This window comes from Mastomys coucha, unplaced genomic scaffold (assembly GCF_008632895.1).
Source record: "Mastomys coucha isolate ucsf_1 unplaced genomic scaffold, UCSF_Mcou_1 pScaffold12, whole genome shotgun sequence".
NCBI lineage: Eukaryota > Metazoa > Chordata > Mammalia > Rodentia > Muridae > Mastomys > Mastomys coucha.
In genome coordinates, this window is record NW_022196894.1 from 34,812,684 (window position 1) to 34,824,699 (window position 12,016).

At 42.3% G+C, this 12,016-nt stretch overlaps 1 protein-coding gene across 2 annotated transcripts in view; it reads left to right on the forward strand.

Moving 5' to 3' along the window:
* The window catches only part of Hcls1 (hematopoietic cell-specific Lyn substrate 1), a 30,975-nt gene that overhangs the window by 10,139 nt on the left and 8,820 nt on the right, over positions 1 to 12,016 (forward strand). For both annotated transcript variants that reach the window (XM_031363821.1, XM_031363822.1), the window contains exons 4-6: positions 6,794 to 6,923; positions 8,704 to 8,814; positions 11,443 to 11,497. In XM_031363821.1, coding sequence (XP_031219681.1) covers positions 6,794 to 6,923; positions 8,704 to 8,814; positions 11,443 to 11,497 — 296 coding nt within the window. The remainder of the gene's footprint in view (positions 1 to 6,793; positions 6,924 to 8,703; positions 8,815 to 11,442; positions 11,498 to 12,016) is intronic.

The window sequence follows — 12,016 nt, forward strand, 5'->3', positions numbered from 1 at the left end:
CCAGGTTAATTGTGACTGCTGGTCCTCCTATAGGATCCTCAGCTTCTTCCAGCTTTTCCCTAATTCAACAGAAGTCAGCTGCTTCTGATCATTGGTTGGGTGCAAATATCTGCATCTGACTCTTTCAGCTGCTTGTTGGGTCTTTTTTTTTCTTTTTTTTTTCCTTTTTTTTTTTTTTTGATTTTAACTTCACTTTCCTTTTTTTGAATTTTTTTAACTTTTATTGCATTATGATGAGAAAAGTTGCATGATTTCAATTTATCTGAATTTGTTAACATTTAAGAACATATTTTAAGTAAATACTTAAATCACATTCTTGTTTCCCATTTGTACCCCAACTCCTCCCAGAGACCCGCCCTTCAATACCTACAATATCTTTTTTGTCACATTCCTTAAAATTTATAAAATATTATAATAAAAAATAGTATTATAAAAGTTGTTTGATATAAAGCAGCAATCAATCTAACAGTCTTATGTAGATGCTTGTCTACAGCAATACTGAAAATACATACGTTTTTCTCAATATAAATTTTAAATAACTCCAAACATATTAACTGTATACTTTAAAATAATACATCATTATTAGCATTTTTTAAATGAACATAAATAGATAAAGTCTTTTTGTTTGGTTGGTTTTTGTTTTGTTTTTAGTAGAGCTTAAAATCTTGGCTCTTATTGTGGTACAAGCCCAAACTAAGAACAATTTTTAGACATTGGAGTTCATTGTAATAAGACTGTACTTCAATGACCCTCACATCATCAAAGGATTTTGCCTCCATCGTAGCTAAGCTGAGAGTTGACAGTTCTGCTGGGCCAAGGAATGAATTGTAGGCACAATTTTGGATACAAACTTCCTGCTATGGTCAAAGCTATTTGACTTGAGTGAGTGACTTTATTCTCAGCCCACAGAGAATAGGTTTAAGATTCATTCATTTAAGAAATGGTGTGTATATTAAGATGGTCTATCCATAAAGTCATTCACCAACTGTTTCAATGAACAATGGTTCTGCTTGGAGGGTGGCACAGACATTAGGTGAGAGTAAGAATTTGGTTCATTAGCTGTGATAATTTGGAAAAGCCTTCATCTCAGAGAAAGAGTAACTTATAAAGTCCTCTTCTTCAAACTTGATACAGTAGTTATAAATATCAAGCAAAGCATTCAGTCTCACTCTTTGTTGTTCTCTTACAAGCCCCCTCCCATTTTAATTGTCTATGTTTCTTTTGGGTATATAAATACATTTGAAATATATAAGCTGTTCTGAAAACCATAGTATAGTGTAAAAACATGAAATAAACAATACTACTAATAGAGAGGCCGAGATAGGAGAAGCAAGATTTCAAGACCATTATGTTGTACACAGCAAGACACTGTCATGAACAAACAAGCAGAAAGTGTATATGGATTGTACAATATTCGACCTATTTATACAATTACCAAATTAGAGAGACCATTGAATGACAATCAACAAATTTCTAATTCCTCATATTTTTGGGTTTCAATCAATTAGGATATGTTGGTAATATTAATTTTCATATTAAGATATTAAGAAAAAGTAATTGTGACTTCCTGTTGTTTTTGTTGTAAGATGTGGAATTAGGTTTGTGTGGGTTTGTTGAAAGATTACTTTCTTGCTTCTTCTAGGATGTAGTTTTGCTCCTTATGTTGGTGTTTTTCATCTATTATCTTTTGTAAGGCTGGATTTGTGGAAAGATATTGTGTAAATTTTGTTTTGTCATGGAATGTCTTGGTTTCTCCATCTATGGTAATTGAGACTTTTGCTGGGTATAGTAACCTGGGCTGGCATTTGTGTTCTTGTAGGGTCTGTATGACATCTGCCCAGGATCTTCTAGCTTTCATAGTCTCTGGTGAGAAGTCTGGTGTAATTTTGATAGGCCTGCCTTCATAGGTTACTTGACCTTTTTCCCTTACCGCTTTTAAAATTCTTTCTTTGTTTAATGCAGTTGGTGTTTTTATTATTATATGATGGGAGGAATTTCTTTTCTGGTCGAGTCTATTAGGAGTTCTGTAGGCTTCTTGTATGTTCGTGGGCATCTCTTTCTTTAGGTTAGGGAAGTTTGCTTCTATAAATTTATTGAAGATATTTACTGGCCCATTACCTTGGGAGCCTTCACTCTCTTCTATACCTATTATCCTTAGGTTTGATCTTCTCATTGTGTCCTGAATTTCCTGGATGTTCTGGGTTAGGAGCTTTTTGCTTTTTGCATTTTCTTTGACTGTTGTGTCAATGTTTTCTATGGTGTCTTCTGCCCCTGAGATTCCCTCTTCTATCTCTTGTATTCTGTTGGTGATGTTTGTATCTATGACTCCTGATTTCTTTCCTAGGTTTTGTATTTCCAGGGTTGTCTCTCTTTCTGATTTCTTTATTGTTTCTATTTCAACTTTTATACTCTGGATGGTTTTGCTCATTTCCTTCACCTGTTTGATTGTGTTTTCCTGTAGTTCTTTAAGGGATTTTTGTGTTTCCTCTTGAATGGCTCCTAGCTGTTTACCTGTGTTCTCCTGTATTTCTTTGAGGGTGCTATTTATGTCTTTCTTAATGTCTCATCATCATGAAAAGTGATTTTATATCTGAATCTTGCTTTTCCAGTGTGATGGTGTGTCCAGGACTTGCTATGGTGGGAGAATTTGGGTTCTGATGATGGCAACTGACCTTGGTTTGTGTTGTTTATTTTCTTAAGCTTGCCTCCCCACTATCTGGTTAATGCTAGTACTACCTGCCCTTGCTAAATCTGACTGGAGCCTGTCCTTCCTGTGATCCTGGTTGTGTCAGAACTCCTCAGAGTCAAGCTGTCTCTGTAATCCTGTGATTCTGGGATCCTGGGATCCTGGGCTTGTTAGAGCACCTGGAAGTGCAGCTTCCTCTGGGTGTTGTGGGACTGGCTGCAGAGTTTGCACCCAAGGTCTGCTGAGGGCACCAGCCCAGACAGACTGGAAGGAACCTGAGCCACTGGTCTGGCAGAGTTCCTGTGTTCCTGGTCCCGCTGGTCCCAGTTACTCCAGGTGTTGAGACAGATGTTGTGTTCTCCTCACCTCTGATCCTGAGCATGTTAGAGCGCCTGGGAGTGGAGCTTCCTCTGGGTGTTGTGGGACTGACTCTTGTTGGGTCTTTCAGAGGGCAGTCAAGATAGGTCCCTTTTTGTGAGTGCTCCATAGCCTCAGTAATAGTGTCAAGCCTTAGGACTTCCCCTGGGGCTGGATCCCACTTTGTTCCTGTTGCTGGACCTTCTTTTCCTCAGGCTTCTCTCCATTTCCATTCCTGTAATTCTTTCAGAGAGGAACAATTATGTGTCAGAGTTTTGACTGTGGAATGGCAAGCCCATCCACATGGATGCCCTGTCTTCTTGCTGGAGGTTGGCTCTATAAGTTCCCTTACCCTATTGTGGGGCATTTCATCTAAGGTCCCCCTCTTTGATTCCTGAGAGTCTCTTACCTCCCAGGTCTCTGGTGCATTCTGGAGGATCCCCCAACTTCCTATTTCCCGAGGTTGCCTGTTTCCATTCTTTGTGCTAGCCCTCAGAGCTTCAGTCCTTTTCCCTCACCCAATACCAAATCAGGTTCCCCTCTCCCTCCTCACCCTCCCTCCACTTTCCTGGTGCTGGTCTTAGTGGATGTCTACATAAAGAAGAATGAAGATAGATTCTTATTTATCACTCTTCACAAAACTCAAGCCCAAGTGGATCAAGGAACTCAACATAAAACTAGATACACTGAATCTAATAGAAGAGAAATTGGGAAAGAGCCTTGAACTTATTGACACAGGGGGAAATTTCCTAAACAGAACTCCAATGGCTCATGTTCTAAGATCAAGAATTGATAAATGGGACCTCACAAAACTGGAAAGCTTCTGTAAGGCAAAGGACATCGTCAATAAGACAAATCAGCAACCTACAGATTGGGAAAAAAAAATCTTCACTAACCCCACATCCAATAAAGGGCTAACATCCAAAATATATAAAGAACTCAAGTAGTTAATTACCAAAAAAGCTTCCGGTTTTTAAATGTTTGTAGCTGGCAGATAGAAATGCAATTGACTTTGATATATAGTGACTTTGTATCCTGTATTCTTTGTAGTTCTGGTAGCTTCTTTGTGGATTATTTAGGCTTCTCCAAACATGCAATCATATTGTTTGTGAATAAAGATTTTTATCATCAGAACTGCTCTGCTTTATGCCTTTATGGGTCCTATTTCACATTTGAAACCCTGAATTTTGCTGGGTTCACTTGCTCTATCAATACAAGCCATTTTAAAACTTGAAGCTGTGACATTTAGTGTGTTCAAAACCTCTTAGGTATGATACTTGCCACCCTGAATGCTTTCCTGTATCCCTTCCATCTGCCCACGGTCTCCATACGTGAGGTCTTCTGTGTCCTCAGAGCCTAGCAACTCTTCACACTCAAACGCTATTTAATTGATAGTTATCATATAAAACGATCATATATGACCCGCCACTCAGGATGGATTCAACTATATGGTAAAGAAAGTTATATGAAGTTAGATTTTCAGTTGGGTGTGGCTACAGATACCTATAATCCTAGCACTTGGAGGTGGGAGGAAGGTCTCAGAGTTCAAGGTCATCCTTGGCTACACAGGGACCAAGAAGCTATCCTGGGTTGAAAAGACTGCTTCTCAAACACATGAAAACAGCTAGAGAGATGGCTCAGTGGTTAAGAGCACTGTCTGTTCTTCCAAAGGTCCTGAGTTCAATTCCCAGCAACCACATGGTAGCTCACAACTATCTGTAATGGGATCTAATAACCTCTTCTGGTGTGTCTGGAAAAACAGCTACAGTGTACTCATATAAATAAAATATTTTTTTTAAGATTTATTTTTATTTTATTTATTTTATGTGTATGAGTACACTGTAGCTGTACAGATGGCCGTGAGCTATCATGTGTGTGGCTGCAGTTGAACTCGACCTCTGCCGCCCTGCTTGCTCTGCCCAGCTTGTTCCGGCCCTGCTCCCTCTGGCATAGTAATTCACTGCCCCTGTCTTCAGAAGCACCAGAAGAAGGCGTCCAATCTCATTACAGGTGTTTGTGAGCCACCAAGTGGTTGCTGGGATCCAAACTCAGGACCTTCAGAAGAGTAGTCAGTGCTCTTACTGGCTGAGCCATCTCGCCAGCCCAATAAAATCTTTTTTTTTTTTTTAAATGAAATCAAAGTAAAATATTTTGTACTTTTTATTTTTTTGTCCACAACATTTTCACTCAAAAAATGTCATCTATTGGTACAATCCTCTGACTGGCATGCTGCAGTTGATTAGGTGGATTTGCATATTTTCTCAGTTGAAAATGTTTGTCCCAGGCCCTTCTTTTCTCACTTGAATCCCTTAGCTAGGGATCTCACACAGCCATTCAGAAGCTCCTGGGGCCTAGTTCTTTCCAGACACAGGAAGCCCTGAAGCTGTTGAGCTGTCACTGGATCTTTGCTTTTCCAGCTGCCCACGGGGTCAGGTGAGGCACGGGAACATGAGGTGCAGCCAAGCGCCGGGGATCATGTTCATCTGATTCCTCGCCAGCTCTCTAAAATTAACCGTGGCTAAAGCTGAAAGGCTTTTTAAAAGCCTTCAATGAGATTATCCCACTAGACCAGCAGATGGGTCTAATCTTCCATGAAAGAAGGTCTCTCCTGTAACATGGCCACTCTGCCTGAAACCAGTTTCTGCTGGGCCTGAGCTCGTGGAGTCCCAGGAACAGTAACTACCCCCAAACCCTTGCTTACTGCACAACGCAGAGTCTCTAAAATTTAGAATTCTCTGGCCTAGATATTTCTATACGGTCCCAGGAGTCCTTTCAACATTGTTTCCAAATTTGTGAGCCCTTGCTGTCATTTGTTGATACAGCTGCGGAGCTGCCAAGCAAGACTACTTACTTGTGTAGTCTTCAGGCTACACAGCCTGTGGCTATCTACGCTCTTGGGGCTTGTAGCCTCCATGGTAGGCTTGTAGCCTCCATGGTAGTAAAGATGGTAATGAGCTTAAAGTAAGCAAGAGGAGTGGTTATCCTTTGCCCCCTCCAGTGGCATGCGCTCTCAGGGGCAGAATCTCAGTCTCAGGTATAGAAACTTGAAACTGTTCTAACAGATAATGATGAGTGGGCTTTGCGGCTTTCTTTCTGTTTGTTATTCCCAAAGATTATCAGGCTTAGGTTAGAGAATGTTAATGCCTGATAACAAGTAAATAAATAAATAAATACACAAATACTAATAAATTTACTCCAAACTACATTTTTATAAGCATCAGTCTTAATGACTTCCATTACATTATTGAAAGGTAGCATTTCAATTTCCTAAGCTATTTTCCAAGTACTGGGCATATGGATTGGTTTTGCTATATCATCTGTAATGTTTCAATCACTAGACATTAAGCTTTACCATACTTAAAGTTATTTTGGGGGGCAGACTCTTAGAACAGGAATGTGGAGGTTGAAAGTTATTTGCACATCTTAACGTTTCTTGAGACAGACCGCCTAATTGGTTAAAGGTAGGCCTTTTCTGAGAAATAATTATAGCCTCTCAGTTGTTAGCATATAGGTATCGTTTTTGTCCTTGTGATAGACTAGGTGATGTTAGTGAGAAAGATAACAGACCACAGGATCTTAGCTCCTAGAGAGTATAAATCAGGCTACATTGGTTGTACCAACCTCTTACTCCAAGCCTGTCAACCTGATATATTTGGGGGCTCAGTTTTGTACAAAAGATTTCCATTTTCTGAGAAGCAATCTGTTGACCTCCCTGACTGAGGAGAGTCTCAGCTGTGTGGTCACTTGCAGCATTCACCAGCTGAGGAACAAAGTATCGGAGGAACATGACATTCTCAAGAAGAAGGAGCTGGAGTCGGGGCCTAAAGCATCCCATGGCTATGGGGGTCGGTTTGGAGTGGAAAGAGACCGGATGGACAAGGTGAGTAGGAAGGGAGAGAGCTACTTTAAAGAAATAAAATAATGAAAAAAGAAATTGACTCCATTATTGGTGCTTTAAAATTTATTTTAAATATGGTGTCCATGATGTCCACGTAGGCTTTAATGCAGAATGTCTTTGTGATGTTTGTTTTCTCCTGATCTTAATACCCAAGATATAGAAAAGAGAGTCAAAACATTAGAATAGCTGACCTGTTTTTTCCTCCTGATATTCTGTGACCCCCTGGTGATAGTTGTCACGATCTGGAAGTACCTGAGAAAAAACATCAATGGAAGATCGTCTGGATCAGGTTGATCTGTGGGCATGTGTGTTGGGGATTGTCTTAATTACTTTAATTGATGTGGGAAGACCCAGCCCACTGTGGGCAGCACCATTCCCTAGACCTGTGTTGTGTAAATGTAGGGACAGTGACAGTAAGCAAACATGCATGCATTCTCTCTCTGCTCTTGGTTGTGGATTTGACTGGTTCCTTCAAGTCCTTACCTTGACCCCTCCCCCTCCCCCCAAGATGAATGACCCTAACCTGGAATTGTAGGCAAATAAAAACCTTTCTCCTTTAAAGTTTCTTTTGGAAAGGTGTTTTAATTATAGCAACAAAACCAAAACTAGGTAGGCCACACTTAGACTGAGAAAGCGTTAGTGGAGAAGGAAGGGTAGGGTATAGAATCATTTGTTGCCTTTAGATATTGTGTATTCTGTCTGCATTACAACATCTCTTATCATTTTCTTTCCTGTAGCAGTTCTCAACCCGTGGGCTGCAACGCCTTTGTGGTTCACATATCAGATATCCTGCATATCAGATATTTATATTACAATTTATAGCAGTAGCAAAATTACAGTTACAAAGTAGCAACAAAATAATTTTATGGCTGGAGGTCTCCATAATACAAGAAACTGTTTTAAAGGGTCACATCATTAGGAAGGTTGGGAACCACTGCTTTACTGTATTATGTGATTATTTGTGTATGCATGGTATATGCATGTGTTGTGTGTGGTGTATGCATAAGTGCATGTGTGTGGGTGTGGGTGCGGCTGTGGGTGCACAAGGAGAGGTCACAGCAGGATGCCAGATGTCATCCTCTACAGCTCTCTACCTTGAGACAGGATCTCCCACTGAGTGTGAAGCTCATCATTTCTGCTAGGCTGATTAGGATGGAACCCCCAGAATCCACCCATCTCTACCCTCTCATACTGGGGTTAAAGGCACATGTACCCAGGCTTGGCTTTTTTTTGTGGGTGCTAGAGATTTGATCTTAGGTAGGTCATCATGTTTGCAGAGCAAGGATTCTGACCTACTGAGTCCCGCCCCCCCCAGCCCCTCAGCCATTTAATAATCTTTTATATACACATTGGAAAGTTCAGAACTCACTTCTACATTTATCCAGGCCAGGAAAGATACAGGACAACGATACCTGGTTGATGGAGGGAAGACACCAGTGGTAGTATCTAGCCAGTGCCTCTGACATTCCCTAGCTTAGCTCAGTTGTTTTGCTCCACCCTGACCCTGTTTGAACTCTCCTCTCCCCTCTGTTCTGACTCTCTCTTCTCTATTTTCTGCCTCCCAGTACACCCCTGCAGGTTTCTGAGCAATGCCACTCTAGTGACGTTATCCCACATCACAGGTTTCTTGGTACCACTGCCAGAGGTACCAAGAATGGTACCCAGAATGGAATTTCTTGTATCCTGACATCCATTTACCATCTCTAGCTATTCCTTATGGTCATTCTGATTTTTTGCTCACTGTGCTCCTGATTTCCCTTAGAGTGCTGTGGGCCATGAGTATGTTGCTGATGTAGAGAAACACTCTTCCCAGACTGATGCCGCCAGAGGCTTTGGGGGCAAATATGGAGTTGAGAGGGACCGGGCAGACAAGGTAGGTGACAACTTTGTTCCTCTACCATACTCCTTAAACTGTGTGGGCCTTGCCACCACCCAACCCAAAGTGTTGGCTCATGCTTCTCAGATGAAAGACGGGACAGCAGAGGCCATCAGTGCCGGGTAATGGTCAGGCCTCATGACCTCTCTCTTGGCAAATTGGTTGGTACTAACGCAGGGGCTGCATGCTGAGCATCAAATCATCCATTTATGTTCAGCAGGCAGGGCTCATGTTGTAGTGAAGCTCTGGCCTAGCGTAGGAGAGGCCCAGGATTCATCAACAGAACATCATTTGGTTACTCACAGGCAAAGGTCATTAAACTAGGAATAGGACTTCCTAAAGGCATTAGCAGAAGGAAGAGAGAATTTCCAAAATAAGCAAGTACGCCAGCCAATTAATTAGGATGGCAATACTTTGAGAAGGTGAAGGATAACAATAATCTATGTAGCTGGAGTGTGGCTAGAGGCCACAAGTGTAGTTTTCAAAACAAAAGGGCAGTACTAATCGAGTGCAGGCTGATACAGTGGGAAGAGTGGGCCTGGTGGCTTTTTGATGCTTTCAGTTATACTTTACGATATCAGTCTCTGAATCCTCTTTCATGGTACAGGTTGGAGTCTCATCTGAAAGGGGAAGGGAGATGGGGAGGGGAAGCAAGAAGAATAGGAAAGAGAGGGGCAGGGAGATAAAGGAGAAGAGGTGGGGGGAATCAAGGAATGGGGTGAGGAATCTTCATACCTGGATAAGGATGATGATGATGATGATGATGATGATGATGATGATGATGATGATGATGATGGCGACGACGACGACGACTGCCAGTAGTTGTTAATTAGGTAGGGCTGAATCCAAGCTGCTAAGTGCTAGGATGGTAATTGTTTGGAGAAAATACAGCCAAAACAAAACCAAGACAATTCAAAATATGCTGCAAAAGAAAGAAAAAACACAGAAACCGTGTTTAAAGTCAATAGCGTCATATGGAGCCTGTAAGGTTCTATAAACTAGAGAGAATTTCCTGCTAAGTCTTGGCTCCTCCTGATCCTCTTTGCCCAACCCCTTATTGTTAGTTGTTACTTTACAAGCACAAAGTGCCTCACCTAAGTAACTCATATGTCTGTCCTGTGAATCAAGACTAAAGGGTGGGGAAGCAGCTCTGTTGGAAGCCCGCTAGCCGGGGTTAGGACCACCTCAGCACTTCGTAAGCCAGGCATGTGGCACACACGAGCAGAGCATCCAGGCAGAAGCAGAGGATTTGGGTCTCGCTAGCTCTCCTTCCATAGGTCCATTTGTCCATCAAGTAAAGAATCACAGGATGAAAACCGATGCAGCCAACCACTCATGAGATTCATTGCAGCAGAGCTAGCACATGGCACCCACAGCCAGAGCTCCCTGCAGAATGAACAGACGTGCATCTAGAGAGGCAACATCATCTGCTCCCAGAGAGTCTGGGTTTATAGACTCGTTAACAGGCTGTGGAGCCACGCTTGTCTCCATGTCACCTTCTAGAATTGGTCTAGGCAAGATGCAGTTAGTGGGCAACCAGGACCTGCCTAGGTGAGACCCTGGTGGGGACCTTTGAAGTTGCAGGGAAGAAACCCCACAGACTCCACAGGGCCTCGTTTTCAGTAGCCCTCAGAGTAGTGGAAACTGGAACGAAGTAGCCTCCTGGCATGGAGTTCGCCCAGTCAAACCTACCAGGTGGGTTATCTGTGGCCACAGAGGGTAAGGAGGAGGTTGGCCCAGTGGCCTGCCAGGGGGTGGGGCGGGGAACAGCAATACTGGGGTTTCTTCTGGTGTGGAGTCCTGGAGTAAGCTGTCTTGGATCTAAAGTGGCATCACTCAGGGGTTAGCCTGATCTCATCCAGGACCTCTCCCTGCTATCTACTTATCTAAGAATTAACTATCTTCTGTCTTCTGTTGAGTTCATAGTCGTCCTTGCCTACAGAGAGAGTGTGAGGTCACCCTCAGATATCAGGGAGCCAGAGAAAAGAGAAGGGGAGGAGGGAAGGGAGGCAGGGAGAGTCTGAAGGTGTGAAATGGACCCCTACTTAGAAACCCATAGTTCCTGAGCAAAAGGGGATACAGCTCCCAGGATATATTAGCTCTTGGAACGCCCCAAATCTCTGTTGAGAGCCCTGTGAGGCCATGCTGAGACCAGTACAGTTCAGCAGGAGTGAGATGTAGAGCCCAGATGCACACATAGCCTTTAGTTGCAAGGTTGCGAGGCTCACTTAGGGAAGAAAGTGGCGATCTCTTGTGTAACTTCAGGCCAATACTATAGATACCTTGTTCTGTTTTCTTGTATTCTTCCAAATGAAGAAAGATCACATCCCTCAATTTACTGTTGGGATGGGCTAAGATTCATTTAATACTATGTCAAAGAGACCAGCGCAAAGTGACCTTAAGGAACACTCCCAAAGCTAAACAACTACAAACCAGAAAATCAGGATTGGGTCTAGTGTCCAGGTGGTCTGGTGACTGCTTTGTAACACTGTTTCTACTTTAAGCCTGCGAGCTTAGCTGGGGGTCCCTGAAAGTGCCTCTGGGACTGAGAAGAAAGTAAGGCTAAATCACAGAGGGAGGAAGCAGAGTGGTGATGGCTAATCATTTCTCTTTCCCTTCTCTCAGTCAGCAGTGGGCTTTGACTACAAAGGAGAAGTGGAAAAGCATGCGTCTCAGAAAGGCAAGTGCCCAGAACCTTGGCCAGGGCTGGCCAGCTTCCCTGCCCACATCTAGCCACTGCAGCTTGTCATAGCTCCCTGCCTCCAGCTCCCCACGGCTTTGGCCCCTTTTTAGTTCTAATTGTGGGTGGGCCTCTTTCTCAAATTCATTCCTCCAACTTGATCAAGTCTGTCTAATCCTTTATTTTTCTAGTTGAAGGGTAGAAGATACAGTATTTCTTTTTTGTTCTAGAATTTATTACATTTAAAACTTAACACAGCTTTGACTTAAGTTTAAAATGAATCATGTCTTATGAATAATATAGAAACAACATTTAAGCTATATTCTTTCTACCATCTATATTAATGTTGGCCAGTATATTGTTTATATCTTAGTTTTAAACCTGATAAAATATAATGGTGCTGGGGATAGTGGCACATTTCTTTACTCCTAGCATGTGGGAGGGAAAGGTAGATGAATCAAGGCCAGCCTAGTTTACATAACCAATTTCAGGACAGTTGGGGTTGCAAAGAGAAACCTA